Consider the following 23,832-nt stretch of genomic DNA (forward strand, 5'->3'; position numbering starts at 1 on the left):
GCAAGCGCGACGCGCGCGTTTTGAACGGAACACATATATTGATTCCAAGCCGGCTCTGTATGATACGGCCGTTTTAAACGAGAAATGACCAAAGAGATAGTTTTAAGACACTAAGACGTCCCCCACCCCCACCCCCTTACAAGGCGAAGGTATAATGGCCTCCAACAAAGCGAAAATATCCATATATCAACACAAAATATTTTAAGCGGCGTAAACGTCACAGTAACGTTACAGATTCGCGCTTTTTGCCATAAGATGAAATACTGCATCGAAAACACAATATAAAAATTGCTGTATGAATTGTTTGTGATATTATTATGCGGGTTGTGAGTTTTGGTAACTGCGAAAATCACGTAACTGAAAATCATTGACACGGGCAAAAATGCATCCTGGTGTTCATATATAAATGTGTGAGAATATATGATAAGTCAACTCTGGTTTCTCTACAGTCACGTATAAATCTTTCGCCTTTTACTAAAGATTTCCGTGCAGAGGAACATGCTATGAGTCTATAGACTTATTTCTGTTGTCCCTTTAATTAGGGATATTATGTAAATTCCAGCGTGATGCTTTGTTTAGAAATTGTTGAATGGAGTGAGATTATGCGCGGCGTTGATGCATGTGTTGAAAGATAAGATTACATTACTGCTGTCGCTTATCTTGTCATTTAACAATAAAACTATGTATACGTATGTTGAAGCCACTGGTTGTGTATGAGGTCGGTTCATTAAAAAGGTATTAAACTCTCGTAAAATACTCCCGCACGTTTGGATCAAAATATTTTCTACAATATAGAGTGTGATTGAAAGCTGATTGTTTTTATCTTCGTAAGGTAGTTAGAAAATTCGGCAAATAAAAAAGATAGGGCCGTGTGCTTGGCTTGTGCTAGACAAATTTGAAAAATTCGGAACTCACGCAAGTTTCATTAAGGGTGTCTACTGGAGAATCGCATTTTTGATGACACTTTCGCAAGAAGATTATATTTCACAAAGTAGAGTGTACGAAAGTACTCCACATTTGTAATCCGGCATATTGTCTATGATGTGGTCAAATAAAATGTATAGTTCGGAGTGCTTGCTTATTACAGTTTAAGACATAATATAGTAATAGAAAAAAAATATGGAACGCTTCACGAATTTGCGTGTCATCCTTGCGCAGGGGACAGGCGAATGTTCGAGGACAAACATGGAACGAACTTGGAACATATACATTATGCCATTGGTCAATACGCCCATGTTTCGCCCAAGAGTTCCATGTTTGTAACCAATCAAATCAGCACTCTAAATATACCACGTGATCAACTATATTTCATCCGCCATATTGGATAATATCGAGAAATTGTGCACAATCTTTTTTTTCCTCGGGCAGTATGTATTTTACGTTTTCTCATTAAATCATCAAAGAAACAGCATTTTATATACACGAATGCATCCATCAAGACCGAAAATCACACTCAATTCCGTCTGGTTGCAGTGATTCGCATGTCAGTTCTTAGCGTACAAATAGGTCAACTTTTGAAACAAAAACAAAGATTTCAATCGCCAGTAATTACATCTTATCAGCGATGTAGCTTATGATTTTCGCATGTAAACATGCCTGGGTATCAACGACAAACTACATCTACTGTTCGTTTCATATGACACCGTGCAGCATGTGCACATTATTCCATTTCAAAAAATAAAAATTAGTATTTTACTTTTGTTATTTTTTTCACCAAAACTGCATTTATTACATATTAAAATGTAAGAAAACATAGATATTAAATAGTTATCATCAGATTTATCTCTAAATCTGCATTTTCTTCAAACAGATATTCATCATGAATCGCATTCCTAAGGTAAACGTGACTGGCATGGGCGAGATCATCTTTCGCTGTTCCGATGAAGCCAGTAGTGTTGCCAACGAAATCAGTAAGAAGTCGCGACCAAGTGCTTTGTCACAGACAGAAGTTCATACAAACGCAGTCAATGCTTTGAAGCAGAAAGGCGTAAAGGACCCCAGTCTCTTTGACATTAGAGGACAGTACCAAATTCAGTTGGGGAAGTACTACATTGGACAGACTTTCTTTTGGTTACTCGAAAACGACATTGGTTATGCAAGCTTTCTCATTGCTTCATCCATGCGTGAGGGATCATTTCCAGATACCCCACTCGGAGACACCAAGAAGCAGCTATAGGTATCCTATTTCTGTCTCATATATAAAAAAATGCATACTGGTACAGGAAACAAAAAAAAACAACAAAAAAAAAAACCCAAAAGACACCTACAGCAAGACTCCCTCAGTTGCACTGTATAGAATAGAATAGAACAATCCTGGGGATGATGCAGGATGACAGTGATATTTTGCTTAATTCGTACGTACATACCTTAAACAGATCCAGTCAATATTTAGAATTGTAAATATTTGTTTTAATTTCATGTTTTTAAAGGATTACACTTGGATTAATGGTTTTATATAGAGGTAAATACTGTTCTTTATTGACAGCTCTACATGGAGAGCTTCCCAGCTGGAAGGCGTGCCCTGCAACAGAAAAAAAGGGAGCTTGAAGAAAAACATGCTTCAAAAATCAGTACTAAAAATGTGCCAGCAACTACTGTTTCACAGTCTTCCAAGTTAGTTGCCAGTAATTTGTCACCGCATGTGATAGCCAAGCGGATAGGAAAAATGTCTTCTCCGCCAAAGTTCAAACCAAATGTTCCGTCAAGTTCCGGTAATTGTTTTCCTCATAAATTATTCCATTATATTTTTTATAAAATAAAGAGAAGTGTCTAGCTGTCCGTTAACCGGACGCCTAGCCTAAGAATGCAGGTTAGGCTTCCGGTTACTGGACAGCTATATACTGCCAAATAAAAAACTAAATATGTCGGTAATTAATTTCCACTACATGTAAAATAAACACATTCTTCCCCCGAGTTTTATGACAAAACAAAACATGAAAGTTATATTTATATATACACACATAGTTGCACAGGCTGAATCACCAGCGTCTGAACTCGGCGATGAAGAGCTGTTGTCTATTGGTCTTTCCATGGAAGCGAAGATGCCTAAAACTTTGCCAGCTCCTCGTCCAAAGAAGACAGTGATGGTCATAACTGAAGCATCCTTGGTCTCTGAGACCAAGACAGCAAGTGTGTCGACTGTATCCAAGCTTTCGCAGCTAAGAGCAGAGCGCCCCTTCACTGGTCTCGCATTAAATGAGCAAGGTGAGTTATTATACATAAAATGTTTTTCTACATTTAATTAATTTTTTTATTTTAAAAATAGTATCAGTTACTGCGTTAAAAGAAACAGAAATAGTTATCGCAAGACACTTTATTATTTTATTGTATTAATAAACTTTCAGTAATTAAATGCCGGTGTAGATTATTCTGTTAATTTAGATTGTAAATGGCAGAATGCGAATGAAAAGGAATAACTGAATTTTATGTCCATAATAGGAAAAACAGAAGGACTTTCTCCTTGATTGGTAAGCATTTGGTGTTTGGTGTGCTATCTCATAATGTAGATTTCATGTAGCTTTTCACCTTCCATCTTGCACTATATAGTAAACTAGCTTTTTACTTTGTTTTAGCACTTCTTTCACCCTTCATCTCGGCACTACTGATTTTACAGGTTTTATTTTGTGTAATGCAGAGAAGACTGTATTTGCTGCAGATAATAATAGTTCTTACTTAACTAACTTTGGCATTGTTTGTATATTAATTATCAGTTGGTCATGTAATTTTACTAACAGTTTCATTTCATGTTACTTATTTTGTTATAAGATATGGTATCCAGCAGGGTGACATTTTAGTACATATTATTTTCTGAATTTTGGCTGTCCAACAGGGTGATATTTTAGTTCATATCTTTTTCTGAATTTAAGTGGTCAGGCAGGGTGATATTGTAGTACATATTATTGGCATGCATTTTATTAATTAATTCAGATGACCCCCTACCTGACAGATGGCGTGAAATGCTGAGTGATGTTGACCGACATTGGGTGTCACAGGCTCTTTTCCGGTTCAAAAAGTCAAGTGTGTCTGACCGTAGAGTTGAACTCAAAACTGAAAACTTGCAGCTGTGGCTGTATCCGCCACAGCCGTCACTTACTTTTAACCAGATTCCTACAGTCAATAGGTACTTTGCTCACCGTCTGTTCGTCTGTCTGCCGAAACGAATGTGGAAGGTACGTCTTCTGTGCCCATACCAGGACTGTGCTTCCAGAGAGTTGACACATGCTGGACTGTACCCAACTGTGAGACGTGTTCTTGATATAAATGACTACTATCATCTGGTAACAGAGTACCTGGAGTGTTCAAGTTGTGGCAAGAAGGTCACTGGTTGGAGTAAGATTGTCCTAGATCAGCTTGATATTGGCCACCGCTACCTGTTTCAAGTGATCATGACTTACAGGTAATTTTATTGAAATAAAATTATATTAAAGAGATCTTGTCATAAAACAAAGTCGTCTTTTCCGTAACAAAGCGCTTGATAAAACAAGTTTTATTTTCAGGTTCGCTTGTGATATAAGTGTGATCACACTTCTTCGTCAACGCGGCCTAGGTAACAGTGCTTCTCAGCTGCAAATAAAATTGGAAGAACAGCATAGCGAGAAATGGCTTCAGAAGACTATTCACTACCTTTCAGCCTGTCGCGTGTACAAGCAAGCATCTAAGAAAGGCTTGATTACATCTGTATTCTTTCAAGATCCACCCACACGTATCGCAGTACCAAAATATAAGTGGTTTCAACTAGTGTACTGCCAGGATGTCATGCGCCGAGCTGATGAGGTAAAGGCCGCAATAACGTCAACATTTGGGACCGTCCTAAAGATAGATTCGACAAAGAAGGTACCGCTATAAGTCCATTACTTTATATAAGTGTAAGAGAGAAAATTAAGTCATTGCTATTCAGATTTGGTCTTTAATGTAATAATGAATTTAAATAATTTTGAAAAAATTGTTTATTCTTAACACAAAGTAAATGTACATTTCAGATAGCACAGAAGTTAGCCGGATACAGTGCGAACACTGCCGCTTGGGCAACAAATGTAGGGAATGAAAATGGACAAGTGCTAATGACAGTGCTAACAGCAATGGAAGGTTATGGTCTGAAGGCAATGGTTAAAGGTATTGTAGAACGTTACGCTAATGCTTGTAAGTCTCCCCCTTCCATACTGTATGTTGACAGGGACTGTTGCGGTGACAGTCACTTGCGCAAGCCTGTTAGGGGTTTTCTAGAGGTACGGACCTCCTTTTTCTAGAGATTTAGGGTTATTTATAACTTATTAATATAAATTTTTTGGAAAATGAAATAACAAATAAGACTTAACCAGTCTTCACTTAAAACTTGGATCCAATTGGTTTACAAATACCAACATTCACCTGATTGCTTATCTTCTCTTTCAAAACCTAAATAACCGAGGAACTCCAAATGAATACACTGTTCCGATTAGTTTGTTTTAAAGTAAACTGTTGATAACAGCTAGATTAATGAATGAATCTATCCCTTAAATGAATTCTATTTGAAATTCAACAAAAAAAATAAAATAAATAAATAAATAAAAATAGGCATAATAATATGCAACTATCTATTTTGTTATTTAACAAGGTATAATGATAATTGGCACGGAACTGATTGTTTAATAATCAATTAAGCGACATAAAGTAAAAGAGACTGTGAATGTGAAAACGTCCCTTGTATCTCGTAATGGCTACCAAATGTGTGAAAAACATAAATACACTTGGGGTTAATTATCAATTAAAAATAGTTTTTTTCCCAACATATTTAACATTATTTTGTTTAATCTTTATATCTTTTTTTCTGCCAGTTCGAATCCTCATGATTTATTTGGAGTTCCTCGGTTATTTACGTTCTGAAAGAAAATGTAACAAATTGGATGAACGCTGTTTTCTGTAAACCATTTAGATCCAAGTTTTAGGTGAATGCTGATGAAGTCTTATTTGTTATTTCATTTTCAACAAAATTTGAAACATTAAATGACCCTTAATCTCTAGAAAAATGAAGGTCCGTACCCCTAGAAAACCTCCAGGGTTTTTTTTTACGACTGGGGGAAGAGGCCCCAGCCTGTCATTGGGGGAAGAAAATAGCACGTGACGAGCAGTTTTGGGGGATTTTTTCACTCAGGGGGGAATTTACAATTATGCATAATAAACACTTTAAACTATGTTTTTATTACATATTCTTGCAACTTTTAGCAACTATACGCACTGTCACTTAGCAATAGATGGATTTGCACTAATGTTCACTTATCATTGTAACAAGGTGGGTGGGGAGAGTTGAAATGCTCAAATCATTGAATATTTAAAGGTCACATGCTTTTATTAATGCTTTAAAATAAGAGTTGCTTTTGCAAGAGTCATCATATTATTATTAAATGCATACTTTTGTTGGCTTTTTATTTCAATTGTACTAGAAAATCTTGTCAGAAAGGATAAAAAAGTCCAAAAATCACGATCGCAAAAACGTGTGACAAATATGAAAAAACGAAAGCAAACATTAAAAATTCTTGATAAAATACCCGTTTTAAATTTCATCTTTTCACATGAACTATTCCATACTTACAATATCTGATTACTTAAAACATTTATATTTTATTTTGCTCTAGCAAAATACCTCGGCAGAGATAATAAATTTGTGTAACGGCCGATCGGCTTATTTAATCGAATTAAGCACATAAAATAATTACTTTAAATTAACAACACATGTTACACAATACAGCATAAGCTGTTACCGCTAATTAACAAGAGGTACAAACACGATACTCTGTTGCTGCATTGTTTATCAATAATCTATATTACATGCTGATGATAACCACGTGTCAGTCAGCGCGTGGCGTGATTGACATCTGGCAGTAGCTAATTAACATACGCCGCTCCGCCTAAGTCATACTTACGCTGGTTTCGATAAACAGTATGAAGTTCACTGGGATTTTGATTGACAAGGGGCAGAGCTTTCGAACTCGTTACGCATCAAAGGGTATTACCGCGAGACAAGCAGACGCCCACGGCATATTATGTGCGGGTCAGATACGAGTTTTTATCGATTTTCGCTGGTCAAAGCCGGAACCTCGGGTCCACTGAACGCTCTTCTAACATTTTTCTACTATTTCTAAAGGTTTTCACACCCATTGAAAATTGTGAAAGACCGTCTGCAATTGTGAACGGGTCCGATATTCGGTCGGGAAAATCGCTGGGAGTAATCTCCATTGCTTTGTTTACGATTTTGGAGGGGGGAATTTCGGACGTAGGGGAATTTCGACTGCGGTAGGGGAAATCCTTGGCTGTGGGGGAAATCCTCGGCTGGGGGACGAGGCCGATATTCGGCCTCTGCTATAGAATAAAAAAAAAACCCTGACCTCTAACAGGCTTGTCTAGAGGTACGGATCCGTACCCCTAGACACTTCCATAATTTATAAACCAAGAAACAAAGCCCGCTTTCATTTGCGCCTCGGAAAATGTTTGTCTCCATTACAATAATTACCCTCATGGAATTAAACTACCATAAAGGACCGATAAGTCTGGGAGATAAATAATAAATTTTGTTTCTTAGAAACCTTGATTAAATATATTTAATAAACCTAGAAAAAGTACTATGGACATGGAGAAAGTAGGCTACTTGTATGATATAGCAAACTGTTCGGTAGGGCACTTCATTTAGTGCTAGTATACTTTAGTCTGATCCATCAATTTTCGTCTTTTTTCGATGCTTTGGGTTATTAAACACGTTGACATTTGCAACAAAATGGCCAATTCGTTTTAGTATACCTTGCATAGGTTTATTGTTTTACTTATTGTTTCAAAGCCAAGGAAGGCAAGAAATAGAAATAATTTTAATAATATTTAGATTTATTTCTGTCCATTTCAGTTATACAAACATCTCAATGCAATGTGTATTAACAGCAATTATAAACAATGCCATGTCTTACTTACACTGTGTAATAATGGCAGTTGGTGGTTTTACTGTATAAAACATGGTGGCCGATAACTACTGCAATAATATCGCAATAGTAACCTGCAATAGAAGAGTATCGCAATAGTTTTTCAGCAATATCAATAGTATTGCAGTGGTCAAAATTGGCCTCAATAGTCACCCCTACAGGGCACATAGAGGCTTGTATTTTGAGTTGGTAGCCATGAAACATGTATTTGGTGTACGTGCTTTGTGTACATGATTCAGTTCTCAAAAGGGTTATTTCGGTTTTTTCCCAGGCACGTTGCTGATGTATCCAGCAGTGAGGAAGAAGCCGTCTGGTCGCATTGTTTTCAACTCTACAGACGAGGGAAAGGCTAAGAGGACCAAACAGCGAGTCAGGTGCATGACCAAGGACCAAGAACACAGGCAGTCAGACTAGCGAAATTTAAGAGAGACAGATCCACGATCCGGACGAGTTCACACTGCTTGGTTTCTACCAGATCCAGCTTGGGCAATATTAAGGCCAGACCTTCCACTGGATCGCAGAGAACGACATGAGCTGTGCAACACAGCTGCTGTGCCAGGTAGATTCCGAGGGAGGAAACACTGGGAATGAATGTTGAATGACAACAAGTGTGATCTCCGGGTAAGTTACAATTTAGTTTAACAAATGCTATGTGACATAATGTGTCTGCTACTACAAAAACATTTTGAATGTGTGTTACCGCATTATTTACTGCAATGAATAATGAATATGTTTTTTTTAGCTCACCTGTCACAAAGTGACAAGGTGAGCTTTTGTGATCGCGCAGTGTCCGTCGTCCGTCCGTCAGTCCGTGCGTCCGTCCGTCCGTAAACTTTTGCTTGTGACCACTCTAGAGGTCACATTTTTTGTGGGATCTTTATGAAAGTTGGTCAGAATGTTTATCTTGATGATATCTAGGTCAAGTTCGAAACTGGGTCACGTGCCATCAAAAACTAGGTCAGTAGGTCTAAAAATAGAAAAACCTTGTGACCTCTCTAGAGGCCATATATTTCACAAGATCTTCATGAACATTGGTCAGAATGTTCACTTTGATGATATCTAGGTCAAGTTCGGAACTGGGTTGCGTGCCATCAAAAACTAGGTCAGTAGGTCTAAAAATAGAAAAACCTTGTGACCTCTCTAGAGGCCATATATTTCACAAGATCTTCATGAAAATTGGTCAGAATGTTCACCTTGATGATATCTAGGTCAAGTTCGAAACTGGGTCACGTGCCGTCAAAAACTAGGTCAGTAGGTCAAATAATAGAAAAACCTTGTGACCTCTCTAAAGGCCATATTTTTCATGGGATCTGTATGAAAGTTGGTCTGAATGTTCATCTTGATGATATCTCAGTCAAGTTCGAAACTGGGTCACGTGCTGACAAAAACTAGGTCAGTAGGTCTAAAAATAGAAAAACCTTGTGACCTCTCTAGAGGCCATATATTTCATGAGATCTTCATGAAAATTGGTCAGAATGTTCACCTTGATGATATCTAGGTCAAGTTCGAAACTGGGTCACGTGCCATCAAAAACTGGGTCAGTAGGTCAAATAATAGAAAAACCTTGTGACCTCTCTAGATGCCATATTTTTCATGGGATCTGTATGAAAGTTGGTCTGAATGTTCATCTTGATGATATCTAGGTCAAGTTCGAAAGTGGGTCACGTGCCATCAAAAACTAGGTCAGTAGGTCAAATAATAGAAAAACCTTCTAACCTCTCTAAAGGCCATATATTTCATGGGATCTGTATGAAAATTGGTCTGAATGTTCATCTTGATGATATCTAGGTCAAGTTCGAAACAGGGTCATGTGCGATCAAAAACTAGGTCAGTAGGTCTAAAAATAGAAAAACCTTGTGACCTCTCTAGAGGCCATACTTGTGAATGGATCTCCATAAAAATTGGTCAGAATGTTCATCTTGATGATATCTAGGTCAATTTTGAAAGTGGGTCACATGCCATCAAAAACTAGGTCAGTAGGTCAAATAATGAAAAAACGTTGTGACCTCTCTAGAGGCCATATTTTTCATGGGATCTGTATGAAAGTCGGTCTGAATGTTGATCTTGATGATATATAGGTCAGTTTTGAAACAGGGTCAACTGCAGTCAAAAACTAGGTCAGTAGGTCTTGAAATAGAAAAACCTTGTGACCTCTCTAGAGGCCATACCCTTGAATGGATCTTCATGAAAAATGGTCAGAATGTTCACCTTGATGATATCTAGGTCAAGTTTGAAATGAGTCACGTGCCTTAAAAAACTAGGTCAGTAGGTCAAATAATAAAAAAACCTTGTGACCTCTCTAGAGGCCATACTTTTCATGGGATCTGTATGAAAGTTGGTCTGAATGTTCATCTTGATGATATCAGGTCAAGTTTGAAATTGGGTCAACTGCGGTCAAAAACTAGGTCAGTAGGTCTAAAATTATTAGAATCTTTTGACCTCTCTAGAGGCCATATTTTTCAATGGATCTTCATAAAAATTGATCTGAATGTTCACCTTGATGATATCTAGGTCAGTTTAGAAACTGGGTCATGTGCAGTCAAAAACTAGGCCAGTAGGTATAAAAATAGGAAAACCTTGTGACCTCTCTAGAGGCCATATTTTACATGAGATCTTCATGAAAATTAGTGAGAATGTTCACCTTGATGATATCTACATAAAGTTCAAAACAGGGTCATGTACCTTCGAAAACTAGGTCAATAGGTCAAATAATAGAAAAATCTTCTGACCTCTCTAGAGACCATATTTTTCAATGGATCTTCATGAAAATTAGTCAGCATTTTTATCTTGATAATATCTAGGTCAAGTTCAAAACTGGGTCACATGAGCTCAAAAACTAGGTCACTATGTCAAATAATAGAAAAAATGGCGTCATACTCAAAACTGGGTCATGTGGGAAGAGGTGAGCGATTCAGGACCATCATGGTCCTCTTGTTTTCAGGCATACATCTTTGGCTTCCCAGATGGTTGTGCGGCCTACGAACAGTGCAAACAGGAGTGGAAAGCCAAGAAGGATATGCTTGAGAAGAGGAAGCAAGCACAGGCTACCACATCCCTCGTTCACAGCCGACTTTCTGCCCAAGAGGTTGCCCGGAGGATCCCGGCACCATCACCCGGGAAGAAATCAGCACCGAACATACCTTCAACATCAGGTAAATTATATTAAACAGCCTTAAATTTTGAAATAAACTTTGGAAATACTGAAATGAAATTTAAATTGTAGAGTACCGTATTTTGGTGTGTATAGGTCGCACTTTTTCTACCCATTTTGCTGTCTGAAAAAGTTCCTGCGACCTATACGACAGAACGTTGCCGGCAGAATTTTTTTCCGGGCCAGTTTTCTGCACATAGCTCTCGCAAAATTACGTGCGTCTGTCACAAACGAACAAAATGGATAAAAAGTATCAATATCAACGGCTTTTCAACCAATATTGGTTATTTTCAATAAAATATTTCGTAAATAACCCATACAGACTATTAAAATTACGAATGACTTTAATTCAATGATGTATTTGCAGTTTGAATAACGTTAGTTTCTACTTCCATGTTACTGGACGCCATTGACAGGTACATGTACTTCGGGTTGGATAAAATCCGGACAGATCCGTCCTCCATTCCAAACATTGTTTATACTAATTCTTAGCGGAATAAAAACTTGAAAGCAAAGTTTTACTTTTAATTTTCAACTTAAATAAAACTCCAAAAAGAGATAATTTGTTAATCTTTTTACTCAGAATCAAAAGAACGTGGTTAATTACATGACGCGGAACAGGCCTCGACCTTAGCAGTGGACCGTTGGACCGACACAACCAAAATATCGACAGGTCCACTAACTATCAAAAGTTTGGTAGACCGACGGTCAACCAATTTTCAGTCACGGTCTGCAAATAAAATAAAACCCTTAAAAGTAAAAAAAAATAGGAGGGAAAATCGTACCCATATCGGCGAATTCACAAAACGAAAGTTGATTTTGCCTTAAGTACGGCATTCTACCGTTATAAGCATTGGCGAGTTAAAAGTCAGGAGAGCACAAATGGACTACTCCACCGATTGGGCGAGTGGTTTTTACGTGGTAACTTTACCAAATTGAGAAATTACATCAGGCAAAATTACCTGGATTGACTGGAATTTACCCGCGAATCGTAAAAATATCAAAACGTCATGCTGGTAATTTTCCATTCCACAAGCACGTGCGCCCTATCGTAATGTCTAATGTACATCGCGGTTACTTTTGACACAAAAAACGCGCGTAGTGCATTCATTTTTTAATATAATCGCTTTAAATTTTCAACACCGCTTGAGAACTTATACAGTTTGAATTCTATAACAATTTTAAGAAGATATCGACAGGAATGTAGGCAAAATTCTTTAAAAACGATCAAATTTTCATATAATGTTTTGTAAAATTTCAAACAGCGCAATCTTGATTATTTATTTCTTTCTTAAAGTAAATAAACGGTACATACTATGGTGATAAAATTCAGACTTTTGACCAGAAAGTACAAAAAACACAATTAAAAAATCTTAAATAATGAAAAAGCGGCAGCAATTTAAATACATGGAGTAAAAGATTTTTGACAAACAGATTTCTGTTAGCGCGGCAGAATAGCTTACGGGACCTAATGAACGTAAATAGAAATGTGGTATAAAATAAAGCAGTATGATGTTGTTGCGGTTTTTAATAAGTTTTAAATGATTCTTTGTACATTTATATTTTGACACAACACTTTGTTAGATATTCTTCTCAAACAATAATGTAAATTTCTTGAGGGCAAATAGGTCACAGAGGTAGGACATCCACTATCATCGTTCACGGTTTGACACATTTACATGTCAGTTTATTCGGGATATTGCACATTCGCTTTTAAAAAATTAAAGAAAAAACTTTTTTACTGATTTCTTCTCAACAATTAAAGGAATCGAGAATACGATCAGACAGTGATGTGTCAAATGGCGCGAAAACATGACGTAATGCCATGACAATCTCGGGGAAACTATACCGCTTTGATCTCCGCTTCAGATGCCACGAATAACCAACACACTTCTTTCAGCTCTTTGAGGGGGTGTTAATTGAAAATGAAAACAAGGCCAATTACTTAGTTTATCATCAGAATAATTACCGATAATTAATTGTTGATGTTTTCTTTTTTCACTTTCAACACGGGTCGGGAGGATGATGATTATTGTGTCCATATTTTGAGACACTTTTCAAAATAATTATTTTCGGGATAACAGATTGCTACAGTCTTTCATTTTTAATTATTTTAGAAATAAGTCCTTTTTCTTTGAGTCATATGAAGTTATGACGTCAACAACATCACAATTTATGTGATAGAATTGGAGGTCCACTAAAGTCTGAGCAGGTCTACTAGATTTTAGCAGTTGGTGGACCTGCTGGCAACTGCTGAAAAAAGTTAAGGTCGAGGCCTGCGGAAAGGTGTTATAATTGCTGTGCAAACAATTCTGGGTCACATGAGCTCAAAAACTAGTTCACTTTGTCAAATAATAGAAAAAAACGACGTCATACTCATGACTCAGTTCAAAACTGGGTCATGTGGGGACAGGTGAGCGATTCAGGACCATGATGGTTTTTGTTTATAGGAACTTAAGTAATTCTTGCAGAGTTCCCACTCGCGTAAAATACTACGTAAATCACGTTACAAAAATAAAATTCACGCAAGTATTTTTTACCCGGTGCGAGATCGCGCGCATACAAAACTGCCGGGGACGAATCCGCTAAGCTGGAATCCCACGCTATATGTACAAAAATAAACCTTGGAAATACTGCCGCAGTGCGTCATCTGCGAATCGATTGGCTTACAGCTCTCTGACGTCAAAAAATGTAGACGGGTTGTATCTTTTAACGCATTAGTAAATGAATGTACACTTATTAAACGGTTACCGATCTACATCCGGGTCCCCAGGAACTGTCTCATCTGCAAGAATGTTGCAGTCGAAGCTTTCGGCGTTTGGCTTCACGGCAAATTTCATACCCCCAAAATTTGTGTTTTACCCCCAGTTTTTGTACCCGGGGGGTAAGTTTACCCCTGAAAAAAAATCTGAGTGGGAACACTGTCTTGATATTTGTAATAAGTAAACACTTCATTAATTTAAGTAATGTTAAATCTGTTAACTTCTAATGTTAAACCTGTTAAAATTTGAGGCAATATTTTTTTGACTAATTCTGTTGAAAATTTGTAGAAGAATACCCTCTACTGGAAGGATGGAAGACAACACTACCCGAAGTTGACAAGAAGTGGGTTCGAAGATGATTATCAGGTTAAATGCCCAGGGCAAGCTGGAGGTCCATCCCACTCAGCTGTTGTACCATCCGGCACTAATCTCTTCAGATATTCCTTCAGATGACAGGGACTTTGCCCATTCCTTGCTAATGTGGATGCCCAGGAAGTTGTGGCTCGTTCAGCTGCGCTGTACCAACATCGCGTGCGATGGGTACAAGCGGACCTGAGCTTGAACTTACCCCCTGGTGTGACAGGTACTCAGACTGACAGATTACTACAACATGGTCACCGAGAACCTGGAGTGTAAAAATTGATTGGGGAAGTACCTTGCTTGGAGTGGAGGGATTGTTAACCAGTTGGACGTATCCTGGCGATGTCAGTTCCTGTGCTTCTGACTTATAGGTATTGATTGTGTTTACATTGTATATTTTTGAAAGATATGTTTATTAATAGTAGGAAAACTTGTGACGAAAGTGTTATTACACTCTTATGCACTTGGGGGATATGGAGCAGCACTCACCAGCTGCAGCGGAATGGTTCAAGCCATGCACTGGCACCCCTATTTCTTAAAGCTAAAAGTTCCTGAGTCCTTGAAAAAGCTGAAGGGAAGAAGTAATAATGGATTTTTTTGCATTTAATTTCTCTGGAATTTTTTTAGCTCACCTGTCACAAAGGGACAAGGTGAGCTTTTGTGATCGCGCTGTGTCCGTCGTCCGTCCGTGCGTCCGTCCGTCCGTCCGTAAACTTTTCCTTGTGACCACTCTAGAGGTCACATTTTTCATGGGATCTTTATGAAAGTTGGTCAGAATTTTCATCTTGATGATATCTAGGTCAAGTTCGAAACTGGGTCACGTGCCTTCAAAAACTAGGTCAGTAGGTCTAAAAATAGAAAAACCTTGTGACCTCTCTAGAGGCCATATATTTCACAAGATCTTCATGAAAATTGGTCAGAATGTTCACCTTGATGATATCTAGGTCAAGTTCGAAACTGGGTTACGTGCCATCAAAAACTAGGTCAGTAGGTCTAAAAATAGAAAAACCTTGTGACCTCTCTAGAGGCCATATATTTCACAAGATCTTCATGAAAATTGGTCAGAATGTTCACCTTGATGATATCTAGGTCAAGTTCGAAACTGGGTTACGTGCCATCAAAAACTAGGTCAGTAGGTCTAAAAATAGAAAAACCTTGTGACCTCTCTAGAGGCCATATATTTCACAAGATCTTCATGAAAATTGGTCAGAACCTTCATCTTGATGATATCTAGGTCAAGTTCGAAACTGGGTCACATGCCGTCAAAAACTAGGTCAGTAGGTCAAATAATAGAAAAACCTTGTGACCTCTCTAAAGGCCACATTTTTCATGGGATCTGTATGAAAGTTGGTCTGAATGTTCATCTTGATGATATCTAGGTCAAGTTCGAAACTGGGTCATGTGCGGTCAAAAACTAGGTCAGTAGGTCTAAAAATAGAAAAACCTTGTGACCTCTCTTGAGGCCATATATTTCATGAGATCTGTATGAAAATTGGTCAGAATGTTCACCTTGATGATATCTAGGTCAAGTTCGAAAGTGGGTCACATGCCGTCAAAAACTAGGTCAGTAGGTCAAATAATAGAAAAACCTTGTGACCTCTCTAGAGGCCATATTTTTCATGGGATCTGTATGAAAGTTGGTCTGAATGTTCATCTTGATGATATCTAGATCAGTTTCGAAAATGAGTCACGTGCCATCAAAAACTAGGTCAGTAGGTCAAATAATAGAAAAACCTTGTGACCTCTCTAAAGGCCATATTTTTCATGGGATCTGTATGAAAGTTGGTTTGAATGTTCATCTTGATGATATCTAGGTCAAGTTCGAAACTGGGTCACGTGCGGTCAAAAACTAGGTCAGTAGGTCTAAAAATAGAAAAACCTTGTGACCTCTCTAGAGGCCATATATTTCACAAGATCTTCATGAAAATTGGTCAGAATGTTCACCTTGATGATATCTAGGTCAAGTTCGAAACTGGGTCACGTGCCTTCAAAAACTAGGTCAGTAGGTCTAAAAATAGAAAAACCTTGTGACCTCTCTAGAGGCCATACTTGTGAATGGATCTCCATAAAAATTGGTCAGAATGTTCACCTTGGTGATATCTAGGTCAAGTTTGAAACTGGGTCATGTGCCATCAAAAACTAGGTCAGTAGGTCAAATAATAAAAAAACCTTGTGACCTCTCTAAAGACCATATTTTTTCATGGGATCTGTATGAAAATTGGTCTGAATGTTCATCTTGATGATATCTAGGTCAAGTTCGAAACAGGGCCATGTGCGTTCAAAAACTAGGTCAGTAGGTCTAAAAATAGAAAAACCTTGTGACCTCTCTAGAGGCCATACTTGTGAATGGATCTCCATAAAAATTGGTCAGAATGTTCACCTTGGTGATATCTAGGTCAAGTTTGAAACTGGGTCATGTGCCATCAAAAACTAGGTCAGTAGGTCAAATAATAAAAAAACCTTGTGACCTCTCTAGAGGCCATACTTTTCATGGGATCTGTATGAAAGTTGGTCTGAATGTTCATCTTGATGATATCTAGGTTAAATTTGAAACTGGGTCAACTGCGGTCAAAAACTAGGTCAGTAGGTCTAAAATTATTAAAATCTTTTGACCTCTCTAGAGGCCATATTTTTCAATGGCTCTTCATGAAAATTGATCTGAATGTTCACCTTGATGATATCTAGGTCAGTTTCGAAACTGGGTCACGTGCGGTCAAAAACTAGGCCAGTAGGTATAAAAATAGAAAAACCTTGTGACCTCTCTAGAGGCCATATTTTTCATGAGATCTTCATGAAGATTAGTGAGAATGTTCACCTTGATGATATCTAGTAAAGTTAAAAAGAGGGTAAATGTACCTTCGAAAATTAGGTCAATAGGTCAAATAAAGAAAAACCATGGGGACCTCTCCAGAGACCATATTTTTCAATGGAGCTCATGAAAATTGGTCAGAATTTTTTTTTTGATAATATCTAGGTCAAGTTCAAAACTGGGTCACATGAGCTCAAAAACTAGGTCACTATGTCAAATAATAGAAAAAACGACGTCATACTCAAAACTGGGTCATGTGGGAAGAGGTGAGCGATTCAGGACCATCATGGTCCTCTTGTTCTTTAAAATGCATTTAATCTGAGCAGCCGGTATAGTTCAATGGCAGAACAGCCTCGGGTTTTGTCAAATGATAACTTAGAGGTATGTCTGGGTTCGAGTCCCAGTGTCGGCCAGCTGATTAAATGCTATTAGTATTATTTGACAACTTTAAACTTTTTTTTCACTTAAAGAATGCACTAAAATTCTCCTCAATACTTAATATTTCATGATAATCTAAATCAATAATTCACGTATGATGTCATTAATTCCAATTTGAAATAAATGATATCATAGAATTGATAAATTAATATCAAAACAATTATTGATATCATACAATGATTTTTGTTATAAATAATATCGAATTTATTAATGATATCACAAAATGAAATTAAGATACAGTGAAACACCGCTCGCTCAAGCATCGATGTCTCGGGTATCCTGGCTCGCTCGAGCAATAATGTGGTCTCGATCGCTCGAGCATGACACTTGGTCCCTGTGTAATTATTTACTCTTTGTTGCTTCTGGCAAACTCGAGCAGAGGTGTCAAAATTTTTCACAACTTTGGCGGTCAGAATGTATCGGTTAATCTAGAATTTTCGTATGCAGTGAGAATTGCATGGTCTATTCCCCGACTATCTTAAATGTTTGTTTGTTGGTATATTTGATCTGATAATGAGATTAATTATTGATGAAAGGTTGAACAAAAGTTTTATTGATCAAATATTGATCAATTACTGTTTGTGTTAGATTAAAGCAAGTATGTTATTACTTATAACATCTTTTCTTCAGGATCCAGAAGATAATTATGAGATCTTAATTTGGAGAAGAAAATTGCAAGTTGGAGTACAGTTTTTCAAATAAAAGTGGCAGAAAATAAGGAAAAGCCAGATTTATAATTTGAAAATCTTCCATGTCATTTTGCTTACCTTCTCTATATGGTCAATACCAATCTTCAATTTTCTTCGTATGTTGGTCAATGTTTGGGCCACTCGAAACCATGGATAATTCGAGCCTTTTGCTCATCCCCTAGCGACCTCGGGCGAGCGGTGTTTCACTGTATTGTGTATAATATACAATGATATCAATTAATCTGTTTCAGATATTCATCAATATATGCTTGATATCCATCAATTGATTAATGATATCAAGAACTGAATTAAAAGCATTTCATGATATCGGTTTTAATGTTAAACTAATTTAATGATATCCTTCAATCAATAAAGTGATATCACATACAATTAATGATATCATTAAATTAGATTTTAATATCCAGAAATTTATTAATGATATCAAAAAGTAATTTAAGATATCAAAACATAGTTAAAGATATCATACAATGATGTTTGTGATAGATAATATCGAATTAATTAATAATATCCCAAAATGAAATAAAAATATTTCGTATAATATACAATAGTATCAATTAATCCGATTTCAGATATCCATCAATATCTGCTTGATATCCATCAATTAATGATATCAAAATACATATTTGAATTAAATTAAAAGCATTTAATGATATCAGTTCTAATGAAAAACTTATTTCATGATATCATTAATATTGCGCGGCATCCTTTTTTTGGGGGGTAATGCTATGCTACAGCCACTAGGTGGCGCGCCGGAAGCTATTTTGAGTAACATAGAAAATTCCAACCTTGGAATAGGTAACTGTTTTATACGCTCTTTTACAGCATGAAGGAATGACCAAAATGAACCAGTCTGGCTTTAATCAAAGAGGGAAAACTCCTGAGAATCTGGAACATAATTTTGTCATGTTGAAAATTGAATTGTTTCCCCTTTTCTCTTAAAAAAAAATGTGTTTTATAGAGTATTTTGAAGTAAAAGTGTAGAAATTGATAGTTAAAGGGCTTTTCCCTGGGCAAATGTGTATGCAGTAATATAACTAGTATTCATCAAAGTTATATTGCATTATCCCGTACCAGAAGTGGTTTTTCTGACTCAGTAAGCGTATTTATTTGGTATTTCATTGATTAGGCGTAAAAAAAAAATTCGTTTGTTTCCGGTATCCCGACCTACCCTAAATTTTTGGCCCGACCCTAAATGTTTTTATGGCCTTGGAGAATAATTTTTTTAAAACTTTTGACAAAAAGTTGCCCAAACTCCCACTTTTTTATGCTTTAAACATGGTCAGTGATGTTAAAAAATCAACTTCCTGATGCTCAAAAGGGCATAACCCCCTTTTTGTATTAATTTTTTGACACAAAAAAAATTTTCCCGAAAAGTCTCCCTTAATAAAAAAAATTCAAAAAAAATTTTTTTCCGACCTACCTACCCTAATTTTTTTGAGCATGTTACCGGAAACAAAGATTTTTTTTTAGGCCTTAGTAAGCCAAAAAAACATTTCATGTGTCCATTTGCCGTAACTCGCTGACTGATATGATCTGGATCATGCCAGTCATTGTTTCCTGTTTATATTCTTTTTCAGTTGTTTGATGATACAAGTGACATAGAACTAGAAGACAGTGTTTTGTCAATTATCAGCAGTACTGCCACAGTCACAAGTGTCACACACACAGAAATTCTGTCAGAAGAATCTTCTACTTTACTGCTGGTCCTATTCCAACAAACCCAAGTTACAGTCAAGCAGAAACTCAGGAGCCGAGCTGCTATGCTTATTTTGAGTACAGTCTGGCAATAGATTCTAGTCCTGAATTTATAGAGTTTATTGTATTGAGTAAGAGTAACTAAGAGTGACGCTAATGGTGTCAGAGTGGACCCGATATCAAACTGCATTGCACTTTTCATGTTGGGCCGATATACCAGCCATTATGTGGTCAATATCGAGCCATGCTGCACTTTTCATGTTGGGCTGATATACCAGCTAATATTTGGCCGATATCGAGCCGCGTTCCACTTTTCATGTCAGACTTACATACCAGCCAATATAAGACCGATATCGAGCCGCATTCCACTTTTCAAGTTGGGTTGATGTACCAGCCAATATCATGCCGATATCGAGCTGCGTTGCAATTTTCATGTCGGACTGATACACCAGCCAATATCAGACCAATATCGAGCCATGTTGCACTTTTCATGTTGGGTCAATATACCAGCCAATATCGGATCGATATTGAGCCACGTTGCACTTTTCATGTCGGACCGATATACCAGCCAATATCAGACCGATATCCAGCCGCGTTGCATATTATGTCGGACCGATATACCAGCCAATATCAGACCGATATCGAGCCACGTTGCACTTTTCATGTTGGGTCGATATACCAGCCAATATCGGGCCGATATCGGGCTGCGTTGCACTTTTCATGTCGGACCGATATACCAGCAAAAATCAGACCCATATTAAGCCGTGTTGCACTTTTCATGTTGGGTTGATACACCAGTCAATATCGGACCGATATTGAGCCACGCTGCACTTTTCATGTCGTACTGAAATACCAGCCAATATCGGATAGATATCGAGCCGCGTTGCACTTTTCATGTTGGACCGATATACCAGCCAATATTGGGCCAATATCGAGCCAAGGAAATCCATGTTTTTATTATGCCCCCACTTTGGGGGGGGGGGGGCATATAGATTTGCCCTTGTCCATCCGTCCGTCCGTCATTTCGTCCTCCGTCCATCCGTCCTTCCGAGAATGTTGTGCTGCGCCTAGCTCCAAAAGTATTTGACGTGGAGTCACAAAACTTTACAGGAATGTTGGTCAGCATGTGTAGTTGTGCACCTGGGGCTTCGCGTCCGGATTCATTCAGTCGTGAATGAGTTATGGCCACTGACTTTTTAAAAATTGGTCATTTTAGTGTTGTGTCGCGCCTAGCTCAGAAAGTATTTGACGCAGAGTCACAAAACTTTACAGGAATGTTGGTCAGCATGTGTAGTTGTGCACCTGGGGTTTCGCGTCCACATTCATTCAGTCATGTAGGAGTTATGGCCCCAGACTTAGTAAAAAATTGGTCATTTTAATGTTGTGTCGCACGTAGCTCCAAAAGTATTTGACCTAGAGTCACCAAAGTTTACAGGAATGTTGGTCAGCATGTGCAGTTGTGCGCCTGGGGTGAAAATACTCTAAATTAAAACTACCAGACAATATTTTTTGTGTGGAGTGGGCATATTTGCGAAAAACCAAGGCAGAAACTTTGATTCAAGACGATAGACAGTTTCCAAAACCATAAAAAGCTAACAGCAGATGAGGCGTTTATATGTTAGTTAAAGTAAACTGGTATTTTAAGTATATTGTTTAATTTTTAATTTTTATCTTAAATTACTAAATTCCTGCATTTTACTGATCAGCGTTAAATTTTTTGTTGTTAATTTTGATATATCTAATGCATAAACACTCGTAGGAATAACAATATATCACATATGCTATAATTGTTCTATTTTGTTACAGAAGGATCGTGCAGATCAGGTGTTAGACCAACAAGAAAGCTACGACAGAGATTGCGTTATATCCTGATGAAAATGTCCTGTAAAAAATGTGCCAGAAATAATTACAATTGTTGTCATAATCAAGTGGGAACGTTTCAGTGATGTGAAATTCCATACTAGTATATACCCTTTTGGTTCTACATTGTTATTCAGCGGATCGCTGGATTTTTAAATTTTCTATCAAATGTAAATACATGTGGTTATGGAAACTGTTATTTTTGTTGCTTGGTTTTTAATTTTCACACGTGCATTGTTCAACAATGTATTAGTTATTCTAAGTTTCGTATTTCTGCCATGTCACCTCTTTTTATTGATATCCAGTAACTTGAGGCGTTTTTACAATATTATTTTAAACGTAGTTATTTTACCCTCAGGTCATATGTTTTTATGAGACGTTTATGCTAATCTTTTTAAACCCATATTTTACCCATTAGCCTGTATTGTTAGATAGCAAATTGACATGAAACCCACGCATTTAATAAAGACGGGTACAACACTGCTTTGCGATTGGCTATTTACGGATTATCGTGGTCTATGGTCTGAAGGATCAAATGTCACATTTCAGCATTTTAATCCTAAATCCTATTCAAAATGTACCCTTATACTGTACTGCCTGGCAACTCAACACAGTATATTGTAAATGTTATGTTTTTTTGGTGAACAAAACTCAGGATAATTGTTCTATTAACTCAAGAATAGTCTGTTATTATGTTATACCTTATACATTTTGTATGTTCACTGTATAGATTAGTATATCATATCATCTAGTTTGGAGTATAGTCAAGATGGAAACACTGAAAACCCATTTTAAGTTCCTTCTGATACATCTGGAAACTTTAAGGCCAAATGCCGCCAATGCCTGACTTTTATAAGTGGCATTTAGTAGTAGTTATTTACTGTGTGCACTCATAACATGTGCCAGCTTTTAAAATAAAAGTATTGATTAGTATACTATAAACGTTCTTTAAAATATTTAAATATAATGGTGATGCAATACCATGGTATGTTAAAAGTAATGGTAATACATTATCTTCAAAACTGATGTAATGGTAATGGGGTAAATCTCAATATAATGGTAATAGTAATGCATTACGTTACCAATTAATTGACCCCATCCCTGGTCGATATACTAGCCAATATCGGGCCGATATCGAGCCGCGTTGCACTTTTCATGTCGGACCGATACACCAGCCAATAACGAGCCGATTACGAAGACATCGGGCAGGTGTAAAATGTTGGCTGTGAAAGCAGTATAAGACGTTATTTCGTAAAAGGCCATGCAGTAACACTTTGGAACGGTTACAATTACAAGTAGCATTTGTTTTATCAAGAAATATATCTCAATTACCGCTGAAATTGGCCTTCTTTAGCGTTGCTTAAGTTTAAAATTTTAGCACAGTACCATAATACCGTCACACAGTATTTTTTTTTTTCAATGATATGGCAAAAATTACAAGAAAACTGTTTTCCATGAAGAAACGACTAAAATGCCACAGAAAGTACAATGTATATGGAGTAAAATAAAACTCAGTTTTATTTATATTAGGCCTAAAAAAGATTGTTTCCGGAAACATGGTGAAAAAAAATAGGTGTTTTTTGTTGTTTTTTTTTTTTTGTTTTTTGGGGGGGAATTTTTTTATTAAGTTGGACTTTTCGGAAATTATTTTTGTGTCAAAAAATGAACACAAATAAGGGGATTATGCCTCTAGAGCATCAGTAAGTTGATTTCTAACATCACTGACCATGCTTAAAGCATAAAAAGTGAAGTTTTGCGACTTTTTGTGAAAAGATGAAACAATTCTCCAAGGCCCCAAAACATTTAGGGTCGGGCCAAAAATTTAGGGTAGGTCGAGATACCGGAAATAAACAATTTTTTAGGCCTAAACTATCAACAAAAATAATGTTCTGTAAGTAAATTCAAAGTGTTACTGGACCTTTAATTAAGATGCTTTAATAATTTCGTCGTCTTAACAAAAGTGTATAGTATTTGTGCATATACAGACATCACATCTCAAAACAAGAATATAATAGTGGGCAAACCAGTCTGTGAGATATCATGTATATATCATGTATGTATGCCCCCTGTGGTTCTGGGACGATCTGTGTATGAAAAGAATTGG

At 37.1% G+C, this 23,832-nt stretch overlaps 1 protein-coding gene and 1 non-coding gene across 2 annotated transcripts; both read left to right on the forward strand.

Moving 5' to 3' along the window:
* Positions 1-429: 429 nt before the first annotated feature.
* Positions 430-547, forward strand: LOC128550399 (U5 spliceosomal RNA). The gene has a single exon (XR_008368262.1). It is a non-coding gene; the product is annotated as a U5 spliceosomal RNA (small nuclear RNA).
* A 1,942-nt stretch (positions 548-2,489) lies between these two features.
* Positions 2,490-21,927, forward strand: LOC123536813 (uncharacterized). The gene is made up of 10 exons (XM_053528303.1): positions 2,490-2,711; positions 2,965-3,204; positions 3,439-3,467; positions 3,928-4,396; positions 4,497-4,833; positions 4,980-5,112; positions 8,215-8,564; positions 10,885-11,095; positions 14,145-14,587; positions 19,751-21,927. The coding sequence occupies exons 4-7, from the start codon at positions 3,957-3,959 to the stop codon at positions 8,355-8,357; spliced, it is 1,053 nt and encodes a 350-aa protein (XP_053384278.1). The 5' UTR covers positions 2,490-2,711; positions 2,965-3,204; positions 3,439-3,467; positions 3,928-3,956; the 3' UTR covers positions 8,358-8,564; positions 10,885-11,095; positions 14,145-14,587; positions 19,751-21,927.
* Positions 21,928-23,832: the final 1,905 nt, after the last annotated feature.

Source organism: Mercenaria mercenaria, chromosome 17, assembly GCF_021730395.1.
Source record: "Mercenaria mercenaria strain notata chromosome 17, MADL_Memer_1, whole genome shotgun sequence".
NCBI lineage: Eukaryota > Metazoa > Mollusca > Bivalvia > Venerida > Veneridae > Mercenaria > Mercenaria mercenaria.